General features: G+C 42.0%; 1 protein-coding gene across 4 annotated transcripts in view; it reads left to right on the forward strand.

Annotated features, from left to right (window-relative positions):
* Positions 1-13,292, forward strand: part of LANCL1 (LanC like glutathione S-transferase 1) — a 36,542-nt gene extending 23,250 nt beyond the window's left edge. For all 4 annotated transcript variants that reach the window (XM_037165931.2, XM_037165930.2, XM_037165929.2 and 1 more), the window contains 6 exons: positions 2,866-3,001; positions 3,552-3,698; positions 6,164-6,346; positions 8,881-9,057; positions 9,504-9,576; positions 10,166-13,292. In XM_037165931.2, coding sequence (XP_037021826.1) covers positions 2,866-3,001; positions 3,552-3,698; positions 6,164-6,346; positions 8,881-9,057; positions 9,504-9,576; positions 10,166-10,242 — 793 coding nt within the window. In that variant the 3' untranslated portion in view covers positions 10,243-13,292. The remainder of the gene's footprint in view (positions 1-2,865; positions 3,002-3,551; positions 3,699-6,163; positions 6,347-8,880; positions 9,058-9,503; positions 9,577-10,165) is intronic.
* The last annotated feature ends 14,589 nt before the right edge of the window (positions 13,293-27,881 follow it).

Consider the following 27,881-nt stretch of genomic DNA (forward strand, 5'->3'; position numbering starts at 1 on the left):
TCTAGGGAGCAGAATTTGCCAAATGTATCACTTAGCACTTTCTCCTCACGACATCTTAGGGCCTATTGTTTTAAGAAATAGTGTTTGGGGAATATTACCATTTAGTAATATTGGTTTATTTTAAAACATCCTTAAGCGTAAGCTACAAGTTTTTTGTAGCTTGGTAATAAAGCTGTTTTTGTTTTTTATATCTTTTTAAAAATTGTATGACATTTTAACTTTTTTTTTTATAGCACGTAGAGTTGTTATTGTTAAAAACATGTAATGTGAGCCCTGGCCTGTGTTATTCAGTGGACCGAGTGCTGGCCTGTGAACCAAAGGGTTTTGCTGGTTCAATTCCCCAGTCAGGGCACATGCCTGGGTTGCAGGCCAGGTCCCCAGTGGGGGGCACACAAGAGGCAACCACACATTGATGTTTCTCTTCCTTTCTTTCTCTCTGCCTTCCACTCTCTCTAAAAAAATAAATAAAATCTTTAAAATGAAAAAGTAAAAATAAAAATATGGAATATGAACTTATGATAGGCATATACATTGTATCCACAGCTTCGATTTTTTATATTTCTGGATTTCATGGCAGAAGAAGGAGAAAAAATATTATTTGTAGTTTCATATCTTCTCCCTTTGAAGGAAAAAATTATGTCTTTTCAATTCAGTTTCAGTAAGCCCAAAGTTAATTGATGTCATTAAGGAAGACAGTCACCAAGATCGTGTCTCATGGAAACATCGTTCCTATATTTTCTAAACTAATGGTCTTTCAGACTCATAATTTTCCCTAAGATAGTAAATGGTTCTTAACATCGGGGGAGGGCTTCCAGAGGTATAGAAACCCCCAAATTGTACTCGCACTTTTCTTGGAGGGGTCTGTGACCCCAAAAGGAGGGGGAGGCGGAGAGAGAGCATGAGAGTGAATGGGAGAGACAGCGAGAGAGCGGCAGGGAAATGTGCCTGTGCGTTCGGATTGCCCTGCAGTCGGCCTGGAGGGTGGGGCGGGGGTTGGGTGGCCCATAGTGCCAGTTCCTCCTGGAGCTGATTTTTGTGTAGGTGTCCGTTTTCCTTCTTCCTTCTGCAGAGAGATAGCTGCCTGTTTGGTGCCCAAATAAGGGATTAACCTGACATACACAGTGCTTTGGGGCCAGTACTCAAAGTGATGAAGAACTTCAGCTTTCTGGTCAGAAAATTATACCCTCCCTCTTGTGTAGTGTGATGAGTAAGAAAAGAACTTCTTTTTTAAAAAAATAAGTCAAACTTCTTTTGATGAAACAAAGCAAAAAACTCCCCAGTGATACCCTGGGCAAGTACTGCTAAGAGTGGAGAAGAACTACCCTGTTTTATATGTCTTTATTCTCCCTTCAGAAGGGTTGTAATTCTTGTGTCCATATTAAAACAAATAAGTGGAGGTGCATTATGTGCTGCTGGCTTTGGAAACACATAAAATAACCATTATGACTTATAAATGCTGTCATTTCCTCTTTTTACCTTAAGAATATGGCATGTAAAACATGAATTTAAAACTCCTACCCTTAACAATCATCAGACCCAACTAATGAGTTTTAATTATTTGAATTTAAATCCAGAAAAAGGTAGAATACATACTTCCTTTTTCACCCTAAACTGTAAAGCATTGTTTTAAGGAGATGCTATGAGCCATACTATATTTTCAAAGATTTGAAAGGTGTTTGCTACCTGTTTTGAACTTCCCAAATGCAAATAAGTTTGGCTGCAAAATAATTGAAATGCCAATTATTGATATATATTGCCACCTAGTGGTAATGCAGGTCATAATGGTGGCAAGTAAAGGAAAGGTGTTTTCTGATAACAGTGGTTCAGACATTTTTATCCACATAAGAACGTCATTGGAGTTAGTGCAGTAATTGTTCAGAGTAACTTCCATAGAGCAGTATCTGGTTAGTAAATTCAGGGTAGTTTCTCTTTGAGTGTTTCTTTTAATCTTTGAAAAAGTAAATCAGAAGTGCTTTTTTATGTCTAAATTTTATACAGTTTGATACATTTACATTAAAACTTGATTTAAAAATTCTCATCAAGACTCTGAAACATTCATTCTATTTACCACAACAGAAGAGTTTATATTTAGTAAACCGATTTTATTTTCTTAAGGTCTCAATGTTATTGACCTTATAAAAATATATAAAAATTAGATTTTTACATAATTAAAAATAAATGTTATAACAATGTTATCTCAGTGTTACTGACCTTATTAAAATATAAAAATTATAAAAAATAATTTGTCATAAATGTTTTTTTAAGTTCTTTAAAACTGTTAGGAGTGTGTATGTGCGTGTGTATGTGTGTGTGTGTGTGCACGCGTGAGTGAGATACTGAAGCAGAAAACGAAATGGCCTGTAACTCCGCCATCCAGATGACCCCTTTGACATTGGGGGGAAAGTCAGGGTATTACAGGAAAATTAAAAACAGTCTCGTGCCACTGTGTTCCTGTACCTACGATGACACTGTTTGTTCCACCGTGAGTTTCATGCCTGTATTTGTAGAAGAAAAAATGGTCATGAGCCACCATTTTCATACCTTACCATTTTGAAGTACAAGCAAAATAGAGACCGACTCTGAGAGAGAGCAGGCCGACAGCTGTGGGGATGGGGAGGAGTGGGGGGGTTGGGAAAACAGGAGAAAGGGCTCACGGCCGCAGACAGCAGTGGGGTGACTGATGGACATAGAGGGGTACGAGGGGACTAAACGGTAATGGAAAAATGTAATAAAAACCATTAAAATAATATAATCTAATTGAATATATGTCACATCTGTGTTTTTCAAATGTACCATTCTTTTAGTATATACCACCACTTAATTCCTTTCAAATTACCATAAGCATGTATGTATTTTTCTTCTCAGGCTAATTCACCTAAATAAGATTGATCCTCATGTTCCAAATGAAATACTCTATGGACGAGTGGGCTACATCTATGCTCTTCTCTTTGTCAATAAGAACTTCGGAGTGGAAAAGATTCCTCAAAGCCATATTCAGCAGGTACCATGCTTTTGTGCTCTTGCAGCCTTTTTAGGCTTCCGCTTACCGTCTCCCTGAACTGTCGGTTTTATTTCTCCGGTGAGCTGTCCTGTGTAGCCGGAAGTTGTATGCTGGCCTCTGAAGGTCAGGCTTGATCAGAGGACGGGTAGCTTCATGCCGAGTGCTGTTGGAGACACTACAGAGAGGGACTCAGTAAGAAGTTCAGCCATTGGCGAGTTTAGTGGCCCTTTCCGAGAAGACAGGCCAGTTGCACCTCACAGGTGCACGTGTCTCCTTTGGTGCCCGAAGCAGTTAGGCTTTCCTTTGGCAAGTGAATTCTTGCAAGTTCTAGTGAGACGAGTTCCACACCTTCTGTATCTTCACCCTTTTCAGACCGAATATAGTCAGTCACAAACACTTCTCTAAGTGCTGAATTAAACTGTGCCCTTCCGTTGCCTAAGGTGATGTCTAATTCACTGTGTCCCCAGTATCCATGAAGAAAGGTCCTTACCTCCCCCGAGAGGGTTTTTACTCTCATTCTCTCATTTTTTGGTTGGGTTTCTCCCTGTAGATTTGTGAAACAGTCCTAACATCTGGAGAGAACCTAGCTAGAAAAAGAAACTTCACAGGGAAGACTCCGCTGATGTATGAATGGTACCAAGAATATTATGTGGGGGCTGCTCACGGCCTGGCGGGAATTTATTACTTCCTGATGCAGGTAAGAGGCGACGATGGTGAGACTGCAGCCTGTGCTCCTGCCCTTGCTGTCCAGGGCAGGAGGCGGGCCCAGCTCCATGTTTTCATTCTGTCGACTCTGCGTTACCCTCCTTGTCATTCCAGGCCTAGACAAGCAAGAGGAGTACTTGGCAGGGCGCATTTCAAGTGTATAAATACAAAAGGCACTGTGCTTTGAAATGACATTGGGTTTGTGGATGACCATACTTGCCTACTAGGTCCACTTGTCCTGACTGAAGTGTTCCGACCCGTACTTCTATATGAAGTGCCTTCTGCTCTGCTCTTCTCTTTCAGCAAGTGCCTTATATTAATAATATTATTTCACATTGTAAGGCACAACCCAGCGAAATAAATTCCAGAAGTAAGAACAAAATCAATTAAAAAAACAAACGAGCACATGCGGCCTGAGGCTCCCACAGAGAGCGAGCTACAGAGCCTTTCCGATGGATTTTGTGCAACTTACCCAAGAAGTAGCTGACTAGGCTGTGCTCAACAGTCCTTCAGATCTAATGCTGTTGGGGAACGTCCTCCAAATCAGAGCGCCTGAGGACGAGTAGAACTTACTGCAGCCAGCAGAATCTGGGAGGGGGGGTCAGAAGAGCACTTGGGAGCCTTGTTTCCGGGGGCTTATATAGCTCTCTTTAAGGAGAAATTGGCACTTGTGAATAAGAATTTATGACAAAAGGAAATTGATTTTTAATGGTACAAAGGTGTCCCCCTCACCTTCCCGAAGTACAGTGTGGCATAAAGAGAAGTGTTTCATTAATATGTTCAACATGAGTGCTTAGACATACGTACCACTCACTGGTTGAGTAGCTGGCTGTAATAATGCAAAGTCAATGTCAGACCTGCCCTCTTCCCGTAACTAAACAGTGACAGTGATGCTGGGAAACTCAAGGTTATTACTGCTTTTAAATGCAAAGTCGCACTGTGAGGGTTAGTGGTTGTGGGAGACTGACCGTTGTATTTCTTCTATACTTCCCAATCAAGAGTTTTACAATTAGGGATTTCAACAGTTTAAGTTTAAATTTCTTTATTTCTGACGTATACCCTGTATTTCCAGAAATAAATACATATTTTCAAAAGTTTTCAGGAAAGGAAAGTGTGCCTTCGGAAATTTTAAGATGAGTTAGAGTCACACATGTCAGTGACTGAACAACAACACAACCTTTCTGGGGTTTTTTTTTATTTTAATTTTATTTTTCTTACTACTTACTTACTTATTTATTTAGAATGGAAGGGAGGGAGAAAGGAAGAGAAACATTGGTTGGTTGCCTCTTACATGCACTTCAACCAGAGGCCAAACTTGCAGCCTAGGCATGTGCCCTGCCTGGAAATCAAACCAGTGACCTTTTACTTTGTGGGACGATGCCCAGCCCAGTGAGCTACACTAGGGCAACCACATGGCCTTTCACTGAAGCAGATCATCAGGAACATCTTACCCTTTTGTCCTCTGTAGTAGGAAATCTGGAAACCCAAGTACTGAGTTTTCAGTTGGCAGATTATTATCTATTTAAAATTAATTGTTAATCATAAAAGTTCATTCCAGGAGGTGCCTATGTATTAACATAAAGCAAAATATGTTTGGCCATGTTGGAACATTCCTGCAAGTGTGAGGAGAATCCACTCACTCTACATTAGCATTTTATATTGAACTTGAACACCATTCTTTGGGTAAAGGGAATTCTACAAGTGCCTAAAGCACTTAGTGCACGTTCAGTATCCGAGAAAGCCTTGTCACAAGTGTGGCCTAATTCCTGCCACCACAGCCTCCTGTCTGTGCGTCACAGCACTGCCCGCCCCTCCCCAAATTCACCCCCAGCGGGGCAACGACAACATTTTGAACTTGTTTAAAGAAGTGAGCAGTGCTTTGAATTAAGAACAGGACCAAAAAGAGAAACTAAAAATTATATCAAAAATGGAGGCTCATATGTTTTATGTCAGTGTCTCTTACAAATCTATCCATTGTTGTATCAGAATCGTCCTGTATAAGTATCAGTTCCAAATCCTCTGCAGAAAGCTTGGTCTAGAATCACATGGCAGTTTGGAATCTAGATTCTCAGTCTCCTAACTTGTTAGCATCCTCTTCCATTGGAAACATCTAAATGCAATAATGACAGTGGTGGTTGGTTTGTCTCTGAATCTCTTTCTGGGCTTTACTGTATGCATAAGGTGTTAAACTTGTCTTAGCACTCACATTCTCAAGAATCGACTTAGGAAAATTATATGTTTGTAGATAACAAATACTGAAAAATAATATGGGCATAAAGCCCAGGGGTTAACCGATAGTGTGGTTCTAGTGTGTTCCAGTAGGTGAAATAATTGCATTGAGTCCAGAACTTCTGAATGGCTTTTGGTCATGTTTTCTTTATGGGTTAAAACTCATTTCTGCAGCTCAGGAAGCTCGTGTGCTCCAGCAGAACCGATAACCCCCTTTCTCCTTGTCAGCCCTGCCTTCAAGTGAGCCACGCAAAGCTGCACGGCCTGGTCAAGCCCAGCGTAGACTACGTCTGCCAGCTGAAGTTCCCGTCTGGCAACTACCCTCCCTGTGTGGGCGACACGCGCGACCTGCTGGTCCACTGGTGCCATGGCTCCCCCGGGGTTATCTACATGCTCCTCCAGGCCTACAAGGTACTGTGCACGTTCTCGTGTTAGAAGTGAATAGGAAAATACGAAATTCTATCATTTGAAATTAGTTTTACGCATAACCCTTAAAAGAGCAATAGATAAATCCCTTATTAGACCTAAGATCACTTCTGCTGACTGGACACAGGATGCATCTGTACCAGAGCAGACATTGCTTCCTGCTCCGAGAGCAGGAGCCTTCCTCACTGACAAGCAGAGCAGCCAAGATCATAGCGTCAGTGGCAGAACTCAGTTAAAAAACAGAAGGAATCCACCGCGCAGATTGCTGGATGGTGTGCACCAGGGGCGCAGCCGCTGTGGAAAATGGTGTGGCAGTCTCTCAGATTCTCAAAAAAATTAAACTTATAATCAACATATGATCCAGCAATTCCACTCTGACACGTGCACCGGTTCGAGGTGCCCATGGCATCAGGGATGAGCTATGAGACAAATTTACACGGACTCCCAACTCCTGTGGAGGAAAAGGGACCGCACAGCTACTCCCTCAAGGGGGGAGCGGCTTGGCTACTCTCTCAAGGGGAGAGCGCGCTGACCTTGCCTAGACAGGCTTTATTGGGTTTAATTTGTGCAGGAATACAGGTACAGCTCATTAATCATTTTTAGGCAGTAAGGATCAATCAGTAGATAGCATACAAAGAACTATTAGGGCTGCTTCTGACTCAGACTCTATTCGCTAAAGGGCTACGAAACTTTGGGAAACAAACTCATTTCCTGCTCGGGCCTTTATCATTTAACTAAGAGCATCTTAGCCAAGCAGGCTTCACAGGATTTGACATATCCTTTCTCAGGCCTAATCACCTGGGGAGCCCGTCCTTTCCAGCACAGGGCTGCACCGCCCTCTGTCATTGTTTCAGGCTTAAGTCAGGCAGAGGAGGCAAGAAAGCCAAGGAATTAGGAGAAATGAGGACTCAGGCTTCGTCAAAGCTGAGGGGCAAGGGTCCATCACCCCCTTTCTCCATAGCCCCCCAAGTCCTCCCCTGGGGCCTCCATGTGATCATGCCTGTCTTAGGTGGTTCCCCCCTTGGGGAATCTTACCCGTCATTGGCTAACTGATCGAGCACTGGGGGCCAGTTATGGAAAAAGGAGCAGAAGCAGCGGTCCTGCCAGGGAGATAAGCTTTGTCTCCATAGTGGCTTCAGGTTCGAAGGTTGCTCTCTCAGCCTTGGCCATGGAAGGGATTAGAGCTCCTGAAACCAGGCAGGGTGGTTTCCAACACTACTCTTAGGTATTTACCCCCCAAAATTAAAATCAAGGCTCCAGACAGACACTGTACACCAGTGTTCCACAGCAGCATTATTCGCAACAGCAAAACAGCAGAAATGCCCCAAGTGCCCATCTACAGATGAATGGACAGAGAAAATGTGCTGTGTACCTGCAGTGGATCAGTATTCAACCACATGAGACGATGAAGTTCTGATCCGTACTGTAGCATGCGTGCTTGAACACTGATAACGTTATAAGTGAAATAAACCGGATTCAGAAGGACAAATACTATATGATTCTACTCAAATGAGGTGATAGTTAATATGAGGTATCTAGAATAGGCAAATTCAAACAGAAAGAAAATCAAAGTTACCTGGAGCTGGGGCAGAGGGGATGGGTACAGATTTAACACTTAATGCGCACAGAGTTTCAGTTTGAAAATAAATAGTACTGATGGTTATACAACAGGTGAATATAATTAATGCCATGGAATTGTGTATTTTAAGTGATTAAAGTGGTAACTTTTATGTATATTTCACCATAATAAAAAAAATGCCAGTATCTCTTCTAAAAAGCATGCTGTAGTAAAAATATAACCAAGATATCTACATCTGTCAGTTCCAAATCTACATATTCCACATCCACAGACTGGCAGCTTATAGTTTAAGTAAGCTTTTAGTATATCAAATTTTACTTTTAGAAACTTGGGAAATCTTTTAAAACTGGCTTGCTCTATTTTTAAGGACACTGAGTTTGCAGTGAGATATCTAAAATGTCTACTCAGAATATTCCTCAAGTCTTCAACCAAGAAATTGGAGTCCACAAAGGATTGTAAAGGCATATCTCTATTTTTCTGACATAGTACAGTCTTTGATAACCAAATCAGTTTTATAATCAATTTTATGAACAGTTTCTTCTGCAATATGGAGAGAAACTTCCTTAGAGTGAAGGGCATCGTTGTTACCCAAGAAGATGGCATGTGTTCTTTGGAAAGTGTCTAACAGCATTTTAAGTAGAATAATGCCACTTCACCTCTAACACACACACACACACAAACACACACACACAACTTCGACCATGCAAACGAGGTCATTCCAGTTATTTAAAAAAAAAAAAAAAAAAGCTAGTGAGATTTTATCATTTGTCCCCACTGGTATGACACATCTCTGTGGCTCTCAATCCCTTACCCTTTCTTGACAAGCCATTTCCCTCTCTTCTCCTCTTCCCCATCTTCCCTCCATTCCTGTCAGGGAGGAATATCCATAGAATTTTCCTTCGTGTCCTTTAACATTACACTGCGTCCCTCGATTCTGCAGGCGTTCAGAGAGGAACAGTATCTCAACGATGCCTACCAGTGTGCTGATGTGATCTGGAAGCACGGGTTGCTGAAGAAGGGGTACGGGCTGTGCCACGGCACTGCAGGCAACGCCTACGCCTTCCTGGCACTGTACAACCTCACTCAGGATACGAAGTACCTGTACAGGGCCTGCAAGGTAGGAACCAGAAAGCACGTGACCTCTCCTGGAGGCTGTAGAAAGGTTCCTAGTTAACTTCATTCATCCATTCATTTGTGAAATGATGTCTATGGGACAGGCTCACACAATTATTGAAGAAAAACCTGCAAAACCATTCAGTGAAATTAGCGCTCTTTTAAAAGGACATAATTCTACTCAACAGCATTTGTGGGAGAAGGAAAAACGGAGGGTGGTTTATCCCTGTGTTTCTTCTGTGCTGACCTTGGAGGCGCGTGGCTCAGAGCTCATTAAGTTCCCTCCGTGTTTCATACTTTCTTTCAGGCTGTTTTTCTGCACTGACCCCTTTTCTCTGCCTTGAAGAGAGTGTTTGACCATTTAGGATAATTCTTAGAGACAACCTCTGTCAACTTTGGGGGGTCTTGGGAAGAAATCACAACAGTAATTTAACTTGGTCTCCATTTCAGTTTGCCGAGTGGTGCTTAGATTACGGAGAACACGGATGCAGAACGCCAGACACCCCCTTCTCCCTCTTCGAAGGTATTTTCCACCCATTACTTACTTGCCTTCAGCATCTGCTTCTCTGCTTGGTAGTTAATGTATTTAAATTGGAGTTTTACCAACAAAGTAAATTTATAATAATTTCTTACACTACTTTCTTATATCCTGATACAACAACTCAGTATTAAAAATCAGTTAACACACGGACCTGATACTAACAGTCATAATGGGGATTGCCATCATGGAGCCAGGCACATGCTAAGCATTTTGCGGGTGCCGTCATAAATCATCTCAGCAGAAACGTCCAGGCCTTATCCTCATGTCACAGATGAGAAGACTGAGACTCAGACCAGTGAGTGGCCCATGGTGCTCACACAGGGTAAATGACAGGCTGCGCCTTGAACTTGTCTGGCTCCACTCTCCTCCTGCCTTCCACCTGGATGAAGTAGCTAAACACCTCAGTAGTGTTCTCCTCTAATAATTAACTGCAAGGAATATAAATATAGATAGATGCCCACTTCATTTAAATCATTGCCGTTAATATTGTACTGTTGATAGTGCAAAATAAAGCCACTCTCTAGGACGGAGTCATTGGTACACTAACTTCAGCCTCCTTCTCTTCCTCCAGGAATGGCTGGAACAATATACTTCCTGGCTGACCTCCTAGTGCCCTCCAAAGCCAGGTTCCCTGCATTTGAACTGTAAGGGGAGGCCTCCCCGCCTGCACTGCATGGCCCTGTCTGCTGTCGGCCCTGAGCCGAGTGCTGTCGTTGCTTTCGAGGAAACGAACTGTGTGCTTCGTTTAGTTGGCTTTTTTGTTGTAATTCGTCTTTAGTTCACTTCCTTTTCTTTATCATTTACTTTTATTTTAACATATGCAAGGAAGTCTTTTAACTTTAACTTCACTTTCTTCCAAAAAGGAAGTTGGGCAATATAGATGATAATTTGAGGGCATATATGTATATACATTTTGCAAGTTAGAGGAAACCTTACTCATTTAAGCTTATGAATATAACCGTCTGTTACTGTTCTAAACATACTTAAAAGAAACTAAACGTAGGTAGACAAAGATGAATGTACAGTATTGTTGGACACTGCCCTCTACCCCCACTCTTCAGTGTTTTTCTCCAATAAGGCAGTTTTATGACTTTGCTTTTCTCTATGGTTGATTATAAAAGGGGACAAAAATATAACTCTATGCTTCCAGGACAAAAATTGCAAGAGTGACAAACTAGTTTAGGGACCTAAACACCACTGTTTAAATTCACAGTGCTTATTTAAACTGGAGATAAACATACTTGGAAATTTGCCTCTTTTTATTGGTAAAGCATCCAGGCTATAGCCAACATTTTCATCAAAAATCTCTAAAATGAAGTGGTTGTTGTGAAGATTCTGATTTGTTGTTTAGTTCTAGGTAAGCTAACAATAAGTTTACTGTTTTTTCTAAAATAAGCTACTATGTTTTTTACCTATTTATTTAAACTTATTTGTTCCGTAGAATTAGGATGAGATCAGGAAGCCAGTGTCCTGGGTGTGACCGTGTTGTAACCGAGGACCTGCGTCCACCCTGTCCAGCTGACCTGAACTCTGACTTCTGTTTTACTCAGTTGGCGATGACTCTGCTTTAATGCTGGCTGTTTGGGGCCAGGCATGTTTTCCTTCCTAGCGCTCTGTCTGGACACTGGCCTTTCACTTGGTAACGCGGCACTCTACTCCTGTTTAACAGGGGGGAGTGTGCTATGCGTATAGCCATTAACTTGAGGGGGAAAAAACACTAAGCATTTGATAGAAATCAGTGATTGTGCTTAGAACACATGGGTCCTGCCTCTTTGCATATGTTAGGCTTAACATTCATCAGTATCTGAGCCCTCAGATTTGGGTATTTATATAGCAGAAGTAGAATCACTGGCGCTTCAAATCTGTACAAATATTTTGAGTCATCAGCTTCTATTCCTCCTCATTCCGTCACTTCCTTTCCCAGGCTGGTTTTGTTTTTCTACACTTTGACTGATTTTAGAACATTTTGCAGCTTAAAAAAAAAAACAGGGTCTAAGGATGTTAAATGTGCCCATTTCACAGCTCCCTCTGTCCTAAGAACATGCTGTTTTATACTAGAACTTTGAACCAGACCCCCACTGAGTGTGCACTGGTCCCTGTGGGTAGCAGCTCCCTGTTACTTTCCATTTAGCACCAAAATAGCTAATATTATTGGAAATTGTCTGAGCCTTTAAAGGCTACAGACCGTAGATCTAAAACAGCAGCCCACTGCTCACGTCCTCGGATTAGCTTGTCCTCTGTGACCGGTGCTAGTCGGGAGCACCTTGTGCCTCAGGTTTCCGCAGTGCTGCTGACAGGCTCTGCCTTTCTCCGGAACGTTGCAGATCAACGGTGTCAGCATTCACAGGAAAGCTAATTTGCCTTTGGCTGGGCGTGCAACTTGAAAGAATAAAGCCCATTTGGTTTAGTTAAGTGTCTTACTGTCCTGTGCAATTAGAGTTACTAACTAAGGGAAACAGAATAAAACACATTTTCTCCTAGCCCAAGACTTGATCACAGTGCTTCTCCAAACGCCTTGATTAATTTAACTCAGGAAAACTTCAAGACAGAGAGAACATTTTGAATCATATTTTTGTTAATACTTAAATTACAGTCTGGCTCCTTTTATCCATTATCAAATTTATCAATACAAACACAATTCAGGTACCATTCTTGGGGGGAGGGTGCTATTTAGGATTTATAAAACGGACAGAATTGAGATGTGCCTCTTTTTTTATGTGTAAGAACAAAGTAAGTTTGATAGTATTTTAAACTTGCACAGGCGCTACGAACTAAGACCAGAAACCTAACACCATGCTAGAAACTGAAAGAAACTTTTACACTAATTTTCTTAGTTTTAAAGGGAAGAGGAATTATTTCTGTTGTATTTCTGTTGTATCATTTCTCCCTGTATATTTTTGTTTTTGGTAAAAAAAAACCTTCCCAAAAGTTGCCTCCCAGAAAACTCAACAGTGTCTCTCATGTCCGTGAAAAGCCTAGAGTCAAACCGTAAGCGCTTGCTGCACAGCGTGCATTTATCCTGCCTGTGTTCCCGTTCCTGCAATGATGGAAGGTTGTGGTAGGTGACTCTTCATCGTGGAAAAAATATTATCATCATCACTATTGTCATCATTTCCATTGGGCTTCGGTCTCATCCAGGTTGTCAGTCTTTAACCCTCAGCATTATTTGTCTCCCTTTTCATCTTTGATGTCAACTCCAGTTATTTGGCATTGGATGACTTCATGGGAGATGGATTGTTAGGTAAAAGTGGATCCAGGGCTGTTTTCTCTCCATATTACCACTTCCCTGTATAACTGAGTGGAGGACAGACTTCCTCTGCTCCTATGTCCTCAGGTTACTTTCTGTCTGATCTTCTGATGCCCTGCCTTGTACTAGCTGATTTTGAAATGCAAAATGTGAAGAGTGGACCTTTATTCATCTGCTCCTTTGGCTGCTAGAACTCATTTGTTGTCCTTGTTACTCATACTGAATTGATTCCCCTTCTGCTTTCCCGGAAAGGTCAGAGCACCCGTTTCTGTATGGCTAAGCTGTAGAGCTGTTGCTCCACTACAGGTATAAAACAAAAATGTCTGGGGTGTTCAGGGAACCCACCCTAATTGTACATTGCCATTTATTGGGAAGGGCTGGGGTCGTATGTATTTCTATGTTCTGTAAAGGATTTAACTTACTGGTTCTCAATAAAATTTTATTAAGACTATATATAACCATGTGTTTTTTTTTTGTTTCTTTGCTTTGGTTTAAATGATGGCTTTTTCCCAATACATGCATTCCCTAGTGTTTGCGTCTGACTTTTTCTTCACTGTTGGTCAGACAAGATTTGCAGTACTTTCTGAAAAAAGAGATGTAATAGAGGAAAATATTTTAATCCATTCACTATAGAATTAGGAGGAATCTACAAGGCTTCAAGCAGAGCAGTGTGTGATTAACACATGAGAATCCACCCTGTGGTTAATAACTAAATGCCTTATTCTAGAAATTGATTTCCCTGCTGACAATTCTGAAATGACTTTGGAATAGAGAGAGAGGTAAAATGTGGCATAATTATAAAATATATAGGCAGAGGTTGGAAAGCAGTTCTGCCGAATCACCTGGCACGACTTGGTATCACTTTCATGACATAGCAATGTAGTGTCATTTAGCACAAGGATCTGCCAAATTATAATCATTGTTTTCACCCCTGAATTAGATTTTGTTGTTGAGTGCATGTGATTAAAATGCCCTTGATACCCCTAGTCTGTTGTCTGAATGACTCATAAAACTAAAAGATAAATTCACATTTGGATGTCACATCTTCGACTGAATGGAGGGATAGATGGTAGCACTGCATCATTAGATGTGGGCAGAGGCCACCCAGAGGCGCCTCTCCATGAGCTGACGTTCCAACTGCCAAGGCCAGCTGGCGCCACTGCCTGCTTACCTCTCCCTGGCTCGTCTTCCTACCAGAAGAACAATGATGACAAGCGCCTTAAGTTGCACCACGGTTGTAATTTTATGAACAAACAAAACCTAAAGAAGTAATTTGTCTCCTGCGACTTAGTGATGGTAGTAGTTTGATTTTTTTCCCCTCACTTTGCATTACAGAAGACCTTTACCTCCTTCCTTCTCCTCATACACCCTGAATAGAATAATAACATTCGTGTCCTTTCTTTTTCCCTGGATAGTTCCCACTGTGGAGCCAGTGTTATGACAAGTCTCATGAATTCTCCACTCCTGTAAGCATTATTTAAACTAAGAAGAGCCTCACAGTCAGTCCCTTGATAATTTGTGCGCTCATTCTGCTTCCCACCCAGACTCACGCTCTCCCCTCTGAAGCCGAGGATCAATACCCAAAGTGCGAGAACCGTGGCTTCTTTACGATGGAGAACACGTGGGCGGGCCCATTATGTAAACTACTGAAACACTGTTTTCCAGAAGCCTGTTCAAGTGCATCCTTGGGGACTTATTTGACAATTTTGTGAGTAATGAGAGAGAGCAGCAAACACAATAAACCAAGAGGTGAAATAATGAGAACAGAGAAATGGATCTTAGCAGCACCACCGCTCATAGTGAACCAGTTTAATTTCACGTTTCTGCATTATGTTAACCTTTCCAACCACATGGCAAATTACAACCCTGGTGACATTAAATCTGCAGCTAATGTTCTATTGCTCTACAGATAAGTATTAGAGGAAGCATTTGTGAGGTCCATAGTCATTATGCAGGGAAAGGCAAAATTCTTAATAAATCCACGTATAAAGTAGTGTCACAGTTGCCTAATTTCTCTGATGGAGTTGGGATATGAAGAAAGGCATTTGTCACTTCCCCCCGCCCACCAAAATGCTGATGTGGCTCACTGTGAAAGGTGACAGTTAACACTAATGTGTCAGGATTCAACATTCAGGGATGAACACACACCCCCTTGCTGGTATGATCCAAACTGCTGGCACTGTCTGTCTGTGTGGCTGAGGACTCACCACGAGTTTGAATCGTGCCGAGAGCAGTGCTTTCAAAACACTGCATCCCCTCAATTCACTGAACATGCGCATGTTCATGTGCAAGGTGCCCAGTGGTTTTGGGGGCACCATGTGCTTGAACAGACTTCCCTGCACCAACGACTCAGTCTGGAGAAGAAGACAAACGAGGAGATGAGCAGTTGCAAGGAAATGTACTCTAACCTTCCTGTTAACCATCCCCTACTCTTTGCTACTGTAACTTAACCAAAGGCAAGTTTCAAGAGTACCCAGGACTTGTGTCCTTCTGTTCTCCCAAACCAGGACCGGTGGTTTGGGGCTGTATTTGGAGATATTGGAGTTAATAGCCCTGCAGGGAGAAGATAGGTAAAAGCCACTCAGCCAGCCCAGAAGTGCTGAGAGTTCTTTCAGTTGGACCACAGTAGAGATGGATGCAGTGGAGGGAAATTTGAGGACAAAACATCACTTGCTCCCCAAATTATTTCCACTCAGTTGACTTCTCAAAAACTCCTACCATTAGCACTATTAATGAGGAAGGGGGGACGGGTTTGCAGGAACAAGTATGAAAGGCACATGGACAAAAACTAGTGGGAGTAGAAATGGGAGGGAGGTGAGGAGCACTGGTGGGGTGGGCTGGGCTGGGAGTGAAAGAGAACTGTCCTTGAACACCAATTAAAATGTTTAAAAAACACAAAAATAAATTCATTTCCTTCAGGAATCCTGTTAAAATGCAAATGTTTTGGAAGAATAGTTCATCAGTCTGCTATTAGTCATTAGCACCTTGACAACTAGTTCATGGCCTACGTAGTAATTTACCTGAAGAACTTCGACCCAAACAATAGGAACTGCTGCAAGAATATCCTAAGTACAGCATCTACCAAATACTAGGAAAAGATAATACCTGCCTCACAAAAGACTTTAAACCCGGAGATCAATGTAAACAAGTCATTTCGATGTTGATGTGGAACCCCACCAGGGCCGGCTTTGGGTGAGTATTGGAAGAAGAAAGAAAGAAGCGTGTGAGAGCTTAAAAAACAAAAACATTGAGGTTAGGGCTTCTCAATCATGTGGGCATCACCTGGGATCTTGTAACACTGACTCAAACGCCAGTGCAGTCGGCCCGAGAGTCTGCCTTTCAAACAAGCTCTGGGACAACATCCATGCTGTTGTCCACAGATCTCACTGTAGGTCTGATGGGACCAGATAACTCAGCACTAGGATCCTGACTCAGGAGAGGAGAAGGATGGAGGGTCGGGAGTTGGCGGATAAGGTTGGAAGGATCGATGGATGTGAATCAAAGAGCAGAGCATGCCAGAGCTGGAGTGACTGGTGTCCTGAGTTCCCATGAGACAGTTCGACATGATATCAAGGGGCGTGGCCTTAAGGTGATGTGTTTTCCCTAGTGGTGATTGTGACAAGTGAAAGAAATGGCCTCAGAAAGAATATGTATTCATAATTTTAATGGGAAAATTACCAAGGATTTAGAAACTTTTCAATCCAAAGAGTCGTATGCTTCTGATAATATGAGAATTGTATGAAATCTGTCTGTACTAAAGAGTTCATCTGAGTCATCTGGAATGATCAAGGCTTATACGAGGAAAATTAGATCCTCTGCCCCTTGTTTGTAATCGATAAGGAGACACTGCATTACTAGCCAGCCAACTTTTTAAAGGATTTTTTAAAACCCAAAAGCAGATCAATCTCACTCTTTTTTCCATATTTTTTCTTAGCATGTTCCAAGTAGTGAATGCACAGACACTAGCAGTGTCGTTTTTCCTAATGGCCATCATCTATTTGCCGTATTTCCTAAAGGAGAATTTCATAAAGTGACGCGGGGCTATGGGGTCTCAGAGGTCATCTACCCAGGAACCACAGTAGTGCCCACAGCAGGGCTGACCCAGGAAGCTTGAAACATCATCGGAAGTCGGAAAAACCCATTAGTTCTCCTAAACTGAGAGGCCGATAAGAGTGTGGTCCTGCCCCTGCTCATCATGTAAGTACTGGGTGCTCCATACGAGGACTCCATCTGCGTTTAGATGGCTCACCTAACCAAAGCATTTTCTGCCTCTTTGAACAGGGAATGCATAGCGTGTGCTATTTTACAGTGTACGTGTTCTCACCTGCCCAGTTGAAAACAGTTTGTTGTATTCACATTTATTAAAATGCATCAAAACACCACCTTGTAGGTCCAGCTTGGACGGTTTTTTGTTCTGTTTTCTTTTTAAAAACCCTGTTTTATCATCTTTTCCACCACTCACATCTGCAAGTTGCCCCTTCACCTGAATTTCCTAATTCAGTTACCTACTATCTAGGTGCTCAAGCCGATAAGGTGAATTAACATTTTCAGTCCATTGGTTCTCAAAGTGCAGTTTCTGAAGTAGCAACATTAATTAGCATGACTTGGAACTTGTTAGAAATGGAAAATCTCGGGCCCACTCAGGATCTACTGAGTCAGAAACTCTGGTGGTGGGAGCTAGCAATCTGCTTTAATGGGCCTCTCAATGGTTCAGAGCACAGTCAAGCTTGAGACCCACTAAATTTAAAAAAGGGAAAAATAATTAATTAAAATAAAAATAGTGAGGTTAACATCATATGTTCTGTAGACAGTTAATTCACAATTTGCTCTTTCCTTATTGTGTTTTAGAATGTGCACGCACACACATCTGGAGGTCCATGAAAAATCCCCAGTACAAAGTAAAACTGTTCATTGCCTAACAGACAGAATGAAACCGCTCAGGTTCATTCCCTCCACAAAGATGTTCTTGGAACAAGGAGCACAGCACTACATCTTGCTGTGGAAAGAATGGATAGAACACTTTCCACAATGATCTGTTTAGATGTATGTCTTCCCCACCAGACCCTCTGCCCCCTGCAGTAAGGAGGAGCCCTGTCCAGGTGCCACCCTGTATGTTCAGTGTCCGATGCACAGAGGTGGCGCAGAAAATGTGTGTAAAACCACCAAACTGAAATGTGGTCCTTCCAGTTGGAGCAATGGACATGGAAACCTTTACTTAGGTTTATTACTTGCTGATCAATGATCTTACATTTAGCTTAGTTCTATTTTCTATTTCATTTAGTACAGCTTTGATTGATTGGCTTAATTAATGGTAACCATCTAGTTAGCAAAACTTGAGCATTACTGAGTTGGTGGTATAAAGAAAAACAGATTTTTGCCCACCAGATGTCAGTAGAGCTCAGTTTAATCATTTCAATCATTAATGAACTTGAAAAATTAATAACGATGATGGGAAGGAAAATACCTGCATCGAGAACAGTATTTCTCTGTTGACATTTGAAGAAATGGTATCTACATCAAAAAATCCACATAAGCATTCAAATGTATTGGAAATGCTAGAAGCAGTAACTTCAAATCAAACATGGTGTTAATGGTCGATTCCTTCCACTTCAAAGTTCAAAGCAATTTAAACTGGATGTCAGGTTATTGTTAACTAGAGCCAAATTCACAGGAGAAGAGGAGAGTGCAAGACTAGATATATAAGATTATTCCAATGTGTGTTATTTATGATGCCAGGGGAGACTATTTTCTGAAGACCAGAACTTTTTTCACTTTATACCAATTATTTAGATCCCTCTTCTTTCTAAAGAGTAATATTAAACCATACTTTTATGCTTTTAGAAAATACAAAAGCCATTCCCTGGTTTTAAAAGGAGAGAGGACAAGATAAAAGGGAACTCAACGCATTATGTTTTTTTTGGTTTTTACTGAAAGAAAATTTACTTAAAATTCACCAAGCCTAAAGTGTTTTGAAAGAGACAAGTTAAGCCATCACACTGGAAAATTCTTGTAATTATCATGAACGTGATTAGGTTTTCCAGTTCCAAATGTCTCTTTCGTTCATACCTAAGAAAATGTAGCTTATTCCAGGAAGCCTGAAAAGGTGTATCTTTGTCTAGAAGAGTGTCCTGCCATCAGGCCTCGTATCTTCTGGGCTCTCTGTCTCCAGGGTCCTGTCCCCCTCCAGGGTCCCTCTGCACTCCAACCACATACCTTCCTTTCAGGGCCACGAGGGCAGAGATGTGAAATTTCACCAGAGGACCTCGGCATGTGGTCGGTGCCTCGACGTCACTCCCACTACCACAGGGAGAGGGCAAAGCTGTGGACTGAGGGTGAATCAAGAGGCCTTCAAGCTTCCTGCCGCACTCCAGCTAGCTCAGGGCCATTTTAATCAAGCAGTTGTTACGGTAGCCATTCCCATGTCTATTTTTATTTCCAGCCCAAAGTAAAGAAAATGGCTCTTACGCTGTTCAGTCCCCTCCAAACCGCCCCCACAAACAACACACCCTCAAACTCAAAGCTCTGTCAGAATCTTCCTGTCCTCCTCCACTCTCTCCTCCTGCGGTCCCACCAAGCCTCTGATGGCCGCACGGGTCCCTGCTGCACCATTCACAATGCATAGGTACTTTTATACAAACCACCTCCCTCCGCAGCAGCCCATGGACTATACTTTTAAATTAGCATATCTTAATGAGGAAAAAGGAAGTTTATATTCTCAGCAATATTAGAGGATTAAAAAGAAAGACAAGCAGCAACTGACTTTATTAATAACTTTGCTGGGAAGTGGCAAGGCAACATCTGGAATACTTACTACCCATTTGGCATGCTATTCATCTCCATGGGTGAAATTCAACATGACAGGCTCTGTCGAAAGGAAATAAGCTTCATCTAGTTAAATTAGAATGATTAGGGTCATTTAGACAGAGGAAGTCTAATTTGAGTGGATCTGGAAATTTTATACAAACTGGAATACCTAAGTATTTAATCTTCCCTGAAGCTCAATTTAAAATTGAAAGAGACTATTGCATAGACGTATAATGAGATGAGACATATCAGAAATTAGTTTAACTGTTACTGCACTGTGAGCATGTAGCCCAAGAAATCAAAGAATCTTTCACTTGCAGTTTGTACACAATAATAGAAGAAAAACACTCTGCTACAACTCATTAACTATTCTGTTATTTTATGAACGTCTTATAGGGAAATCAGAACATCCAAAGTAAACTTAAATTTTTTTCTACTGCTTTTTAAAAATTCTCCTAGTACCCTGGCTGGTGTGGCTCAGTGGCTTGAGTGCTGGCATGGGAACCAAAGGGTCGCCGGTTTGATTCCCAGTCAGGGCACATGCCTGGGTTGTGGGCCAGGTCCCCAGTAGGGGGTGTGCAAGTGGCAACCTCACATTGATGTTTCTCTCCCTCTCTCCCTCCCTCCCTCCCTCCCCCTCTTTCTAGAACTAAATAATTTTTAAAAAATAAAATAAAAATTCTCCTACCAAAATTATGCTGTAAATAGACATCGACAAAATTCAATCCTAACCTTACCTCCTACCATGGGCCAATTAACCTTTCTGGTGTCATGGACACTTTAACAGCTGGGTGAAGGCTATGGATCCCTTATCAGAATAATGCTTTAATATATATAGTAAAGTACATAGGGTTTTTGTTTTATATATGTTAATAACTTTTACATGTAGGATTACAAAAGAAATCAATTACATTGGCATGTAGATATCAAAGTAGTTTTAAATGTGTATAGTACATGTGCTTCTTTATTAGCACACCTAATAACAGAATCTAGTGGTGTATGTGATAAGTGTGGTGATTTTGAAGTAACGATGAAAAGAAATAACTGTTACCATGTGGTGTAAAAATGTGAGTGATCCCGTCTATGACAAATGCTCGAGTAGATCAATTACAACCGTATTTGTTGCCTATATTGGTAGATGAGAGAATGCTTGATGTCAGTCCGAACTTAGTGAAAATTAGTGTGTGATTGTTTTTCACTCGTGTTCACAGACCGCCGAGTCTATTTAACCCCAGACCAGTAAAGAGCTCTGGTTCCACAGTGAGGCAGATGGGGTGATGAGCAGTGTTGGTAGCAAAAGCAAAATGCAGAAGGGAACTGGCTATTTCATCACTAGCTGATGAACAGCACAGGCAGAAATGAGGACTGGATTAGCAATCATCTCGATCACGGCAGAACTGCCAACCCCCTGCTTTGCTTCATGCCATGGTGCCAGGCTTGTGAAAGGACCCCGATTCCAATGACCTGGTTTAAACAATGGATTAGGGTCCCAAAGTCATTTGGCTCATTTCATATCTTAGTTTACAGTCTTACTTAAAATGTCCTTTTTACCTATAATGTAACAGTCATAAATCTTGAGCTGTTCATGTAAACTCTTTATTACTTTCTTTAGCATTTAAAAGCGTACCACCTTCCTTGAAACTGTCATGTTTAATTCAACAACACACTTTCAGTGCCCATTCTGTTCCAATGCCATATGAGGGCTGGGTGCTGGGGAGCCCACACTGAGGAAGACTTTGGCACTGTCCTACCATTAGGGAACTCTTAAACTACTGGGAGAATCAAATGAGTAAACAACTAACTCCAAGCCAAGCTGTCATTCTCCTGGTAAGTATTATCAAGGACTATTGGACTGCAGAAGAGACAGTCCTTCTGGGGCTCTTGGGTTTCTTGTTCAGCAGTGTGGATATTCTCTTGTTGGCCATTGGTTATCTAAACCAGCACCATCCAATCACCTGGGGACTTGCTGGAGGTGCGTCTTCTCAGACCCCATCCCAGCCCGGCTGACTCTGAAATCTTGGGAGTGGACCCTACTGGTGTGTGTTTTTAACAAGCCCTCAGCTAATTCTCATCTACACTAAAGTCTGTAAACAATTTCTGCCAATATTAGGAAACCATATCATTGATGATAGGTTCAGAAAAAAACATCAAAATGTAGAAAAACCTTCCTCTTCTCTACAGTCAGCAAAGTGAAATGCTAAGACTGGATTTGCACATAGAAAGATACTTATGCATCCACCAGGGAGATGGGTTGGAGAAAAGAAAGTCTAGAGGCAGGGAGACCAGTAGGAGGCTGGACAATGTCCTAGGAAAGCCCCGGGAAGGACCAGAACCCAAGAAGTGGCAGAGAGAATGAGCAGAGGGGATGGACTTGAGAGAACTGACAGGTGGGGGCCCGTGGGACCCAGGAGAAGAGAGAAGGAAAATGTCAAGGATGACCTACTCCTTTAGCAGCTGCCTTGAAAGGCTTACTCGGAAGTCCTTAAGCCTACTGAGCCCTTGACAGCGTGACCAGAACTCACACCCTGGCTTCTTTTACAGTCGCGACTTAGAAAAGGAATACACAGGCCCACCTTAGTGATTGGTACCGCATGTATTTGAGTTGTTTCAGGAAGTAACCTATCCGAGAGCCAGGAATTTAGGCACAAAGAGCAGAACACAGTAATCCAAAAGACCTGATGTCAGGCTTCTTGGGGAAGTGACTGATTCCGGATGAGCTAGATGAGTTTGGAACACCTTTTGGTGCCACCAAGTAAAGAAATGCTAGAGAGAGGCTGAGGGAGTGTTGAACTGACACGTGATCTGGCCTGAAGCAGCTCCTAATTAAGCACGAAAATAACTCATAGTAGTGGATTATGGTCCGGGGGCACAGTATCACTTCTCCAGAAAAAAACGTAATCACAGTCTATTCATGAGAAAACATCAAACAACGCATCCTGAGAAACAGTCTTTAAAAAATGCCTGAATGGTGGACTGAAACGGGTAAAATTATAAAAGTAACAGGGAGATTGAGGGGTGTCACAGACAGGAACTGAATGCAGTGTGGGTCCCAGACTGGACCCTAAAACAGAAATAGATGAGTGGTGAAAATTTGGAGGAAACTGATCACATATAAACAAAGTCTGTAATTTCACCAATAATACCATAAGAATGTGAATTTCCTGGTGTCAGTAATTATACACTGGAAGACATAGACGTTAAAGGATGTGGAGAATATGTAGTCACTTTACACACTGTCTTTGCAGACTTTCTGCCAGTCTAAATATATTTCAAAATTTTAAATTTAAATGAAATAAATGATCGTCATCATTTAAATCCTGTTGCTGGACTGAGGAACTATTCCAGGCAGATGAGCAGCAGCAGGTAATGCTTCACTTGGGAGGTCTCATTGCTCCAACCCACCGTCATTTCCTTGATACCGGGGGTTTTATCATCTATATCTTGATTTCCTAAAGAACTTAGAGGCAGCTTTAGCTAGAAGCATCATGAAACTTACATGTCACAGCTGGGCACTCACACGGGCCTTGTTAGGTTGCTAGGGTTGCTGGGAGCTGTAGAATGCTGTCTGGATGCCAAGGGGACGCCCGATTTCAGTTAGAAGAATCTCCATGTATGCAATTCTAGTAAATTGCCTACAGAGAACTCAGGAGCAAGGAATTTAAATCTTTAAGCTTCTAGGTATTTATCAGGATTTCTCTCTTCATTCTAAATAAATACTCACTTTGCACCTGTTAGTATCTGTAATTACCCTTTTGTAAAGAGGGTCCCCTAAATCACATGAGTCACTTCCAACAAAGCTGGAGAAGCTTCTGTACCTAGCACAAGCTCTCAGTAAACATTTCCATTAAATTATTAGAAAAACAATCCCACTTTTGTGAAACAGAATTGATGATATTGATCAGTCACCTAACAGCAGAGTTTGAAAGGGCTAGTGTGGAAGGATTTGTATATAACAATTCTCTGTACCTTTAAAGATTAAAGGTGCTCTTACATTTCCACTTACAGCACATGAGCACTTGAAGATTCTTAGAGGTTTTCAAGCGTTCCCTTCTGCAAATGAGTAAATAGTCTCAAAGAGGTTAAGTTATTCAAGGTCACACGACAGCTAGTGGCAGATTGATGGGATGGAGGGGGAGAGGGGGCACTGGCCTATCAATCTGAGAAAAGTCCGGGTTGTCCGAATCTATACACACCTTAGAACAAAGTCTTCTCTTCCTGGCAACTACTATCCCAGACCCCAGCAGGGGTCTTTTACTTTTTCAGAGTGAAAGATAGCTTTGTCCTGCTTTTGTACCCTCTACAGCAACAGAGTGCAACCTTAAGAGGCAATGAATAAACATTAAGCCAGCCTAGTACAAATTAACTGAACTTGACTCAAAACTCTGAAGTCAAAGCCACCAGGCAGCTGTGTTAAAACAATAAAGCCAAGTAACACAGGGTAGGCGTTGGGGCTGGGCTGGGATTGGGTTAGAAGACTGCTTGCTCCTCAAGGGCGCAGGAATCTCCTCCGATCAGGTATGTGCTCCAGAGAACACTTGAGGCCCACAGACTTCTACAGTGGCTGCAGTCTGTCACCGTGTCACAGTGACTCCAGGCTGAAACCCAATCCACTGTTAGTTCATCCCCCATCAATCTGGAGCTAAACCTAGAAATAGTTCCACTGCTGCTTCGGTGGCATTTGGGAAGGGAGCAAATGTTCTACGCAGTGGCGCCTGTTGGCTCCAATCAGACAAATCAAGGAGTTGAGCATGTTTCCGCCATTTGCTTTAGTTTTATTTTGGTCCCCAAGTCCCTTTGCTCCCATTTTAAGGCCTGGCACTTTCTCACTGGCAAAGCCCGTCCTGCCTCATCACTGAGAGAAGCTTCCTCAAGTAGAAGCGCCACATGCCACGTCCACCCTGAGGGACACCCAGCGTCCAGCACACCCATCCTGCAGCTGTCCCCCAGCATCACAGGGGCCATCTCTTTGTCTTGACACACTTAAAATTGTCTCTCTTTAGAAATAAGTTAATGAAGTCTTCCCCAGAGAGTACACTAGTGATTTTTTTTAGAGGGAATTGGTATTCTTCAAAATCAAGATGTACAGGCTAGGCAAATAGATTCTGGCTTTGTTTATAAAGAAAGCATAGGTTTAGGATTAAAGAATAATACCTAATTTTATCTTCAAAGAGAGCTGCTACTCAAATCACAGATTTTCTTTGCCTACAGAAATATTCAGTTCAATCATCTTACTCTGCTCACATGCTACTCTTTTCGACTTACAAAATTACAATTTTATATGTGTTTCACATAAATACACTCTTATATCTCCAGATAATGGGTTCATCTCACTCTTCTTACTTTCCTGTGTAGAGATGTCTTGGAATTCCTAATAGCAGAAGAAATCTCCAAACTTTAATCACTACAAGCGAAATTGTTCTTGTTTTACTAGAACTCTTCTCCCATAGTTAGAGTTGATTCAGTGCTGACATGAAACAGCTTTTGCAAGTTAATATATTGCTCTCAAAAATATAAAAAAACTAGACACTGTCCTTCCTGCGAGCATGTCCCCACCTTTCTTCCCCCACAAGCGAGCATCTCCTAAACTCCAAAGGTCCCCACAAGACTTACAACCAGGGGAGCAATGGGCGACAGCTCATTCCCTGACCCTGCCCTGGGAGATCCCTTCAGTGAGCCAAGAGCAGCCCTGCCTTGGTTCACTTCTGTCACTGACTTTTCGGGGAGCCAAAGCGCTGCTGCCTACGTTCCCTCCTGTTGCTTCTTCTATGCTAAGCCCTTCCTGTTTCACTGTCCCCAGCTTTAACAAACATACTCTCAAAAATAGATATATGCCTGTAAAGGCAAGGCTGACCGGTACTAGCTTTGCCCTCCCCCTTTTCCCATCTTTCCCAGCTGCCTAACTAGCTGTAAACTGCAAACCAGTGGAACCAACCAGAGAAAAATCTTTGCCAATCTAGTTCTTCAACCCACGTTAAGTCCACCTTTTATTTTATAGATGAGAAGTTTGTACAGGAACGGCATTGATGTGGCCAGCGGAAGACTGTTATGATGGCAGAAAACGTTTGAATCCTGATTCCAATACTTACAAGCTGCATGATTTACGGCAAACCACTGAACATTTCTGGAACTTACAGATTCCCTAAGTGTAAAACGGGGGGGACAGTGACAATGCTCAGCATTTTGCAGGGTGGTTGTGAAGGTTTGGTGACGTAACGTACAGAGAGTATCCAGCATGACGCCTGGCTCCCAGTCTCCTTGTAAGCACTCAATAAATTATGTTTCTTCTTTTTTAAAAAATGTTTTGAAAGCATGGTATTAAAGATGCAGACAGCTAACTTTTTCTCTTATCTGGAAAGAGTGAGGAGAAAGAAGAGTTGGACGGAGCTTACTCTTCTACTTTCTTCCTACTGTCTCTCTGTTTGCTCCTTCCCCACCCCACTTTCTTTTGTCCTTCCTTGGAGTCATGGTGAGAATTTACCAATCCCTGCTGTTAGAGCAGATTCCCAAGCCTCTGAATTCAAAGAGCTTGAGACTAAATATAACACTTGGCAGCAAGTCTTGAATATCAGCTTCCCAAGGAGGCATACGGAATCCTGAGATGTCAAGGGTGTTCTATATAGTGATTCACGTGGCATTAAAAATTCATTGTGCACTCTCTGTAAGTTACACCTCAATCAAAAAGAAAATTAGGAAAATGTTTTCCTTTCTATTTGTTTTAGAGCCTTATCTTCTCATTTTTAAAAATACTACAGAAATGAATTTGTGGTAGAAACTTTAAGTTCTAATTCTCGTTGCCATTTATTACAGAACTAATATTTCTAAATGAATTTGGGGCAAAGATCTCAAAGGTTAATAAAGACTTCACCAGGGTGGGGACAGAGTACAGCCCAGAAAACAGTGTTTCTCAGTCCTTCTATTTAGACTGAAAACATCTGGTAGAGAAAATGGGAACTTTGGAGGTCAATGTAGTGAAAATAAGAATTACATTCAGCTGGTCAACTTCAGGCCACCACCTCCTGTTGCTATGAATCCAAACATAATTACCTTTTTAATTTTTTATTCATTTATTTTTAGAGAGAGGGGAAGGGAGGTAGAAAAAGAGGGAGAGAAACATCAATGCTGGGAGAGGCACATCAATCAGTTGCCTCTTGCACAGCCCCAACTGGGGACCTGGCTCACAACCTAGGCATGTGTCCTGACTGGGAATTGAACCAGAAACATTTCAATTTGCAGAATACTGCCCAGCCCACTGAACCACACCAGTCAGGACACATAGGATTCCTTTTTACTCATAGGATTTACCACAGTGGTAGACACATAGGATGTCTAGAAGCTGGATGACCACGCATCCTTGGAGTATACTCATTTATGCCTATTTCTGTGGCTTCATTATTAACCCTGCCCCTTTTCACTGTCAGTTTTTTTTCCATTTGGAGAATAAATTATATAAGCATTCTATTAAGAACTGGTAGTGTTTCCTGTGCTTCATTTTATCAGTATTCTTCCTGGTATCATTATCAATTGGCAAAGTGACCTAAACCAACTTGAGCTTCCCAATTGGTTGGTTCCTTTAGGTAGATATAAGTGGCCTCTAACAATAGAGTGAGAAACAGATGAGACCTCTATCTTCTTATAATCTGGCTACCAGGTTGGCACATTATCTAGGAATGCAAAACTCAGACAGAATTCTGTCATTCATACAAACATCAAAAGATGAGCAGCCACAAAAGTATTCATACGGGTGTCCAGCCTATTCCAGGAAGCTTCGGGAGGGCCAGCCTGCTGTCTTTTGGACACTGGAATGAGCACCTTGCCCCAAACCACATCCCAGCACAGGCAAAGTGGTGCTCTCACAGCAGGATCAGCCACTTTGAGGTCAGCACAGTCAAGTGAATTCCAGATTAAGTTGTGGGGACCAGGGACAAGTGGGGCCTAGGAACAGAATACCTTCTGAAGGTGTTGAGTTATTGATTTCTCCAAATTTATAAATCCCTTTCTAGAGGTGCCCGTTCTACATTTACATCTTTAACTTCCTTCCAGAGAGTCAATGCATTCTCTCTGTGGAGGGTTCAGGGGGCAGCCTTCAGTGTGGACTCAGAATGAGAGTTTTCAGATGCAGAACCACTGGTGCAAGGAACATCTCTGTGCTTAGAATCCATATTAAAGTAAACTGTCTAGGTGTGAATCACTCTCAAGGTTTTGACGTTTTAGGTAGTTAACATTACATTAAAGTAAT

The sequence above is a fragment of the Artibeus jamaicensis genome, unplaced genomic scaffold (assembly GCF_021234435.1).
Source record: "Artibeus jamaicensis isolate MK-2021 breed Jamaican fruit bat unplaced genomic scaffold, CSHL_Jam_final contig_1015, whole genome shotgun sequence".
Lineage (NCBI taxonomy): Eukaryota > Metazoa > Chordata > Mammalia > Chiroptera > Phyllostomidae > Artibeus > Artibeus jamaicensis.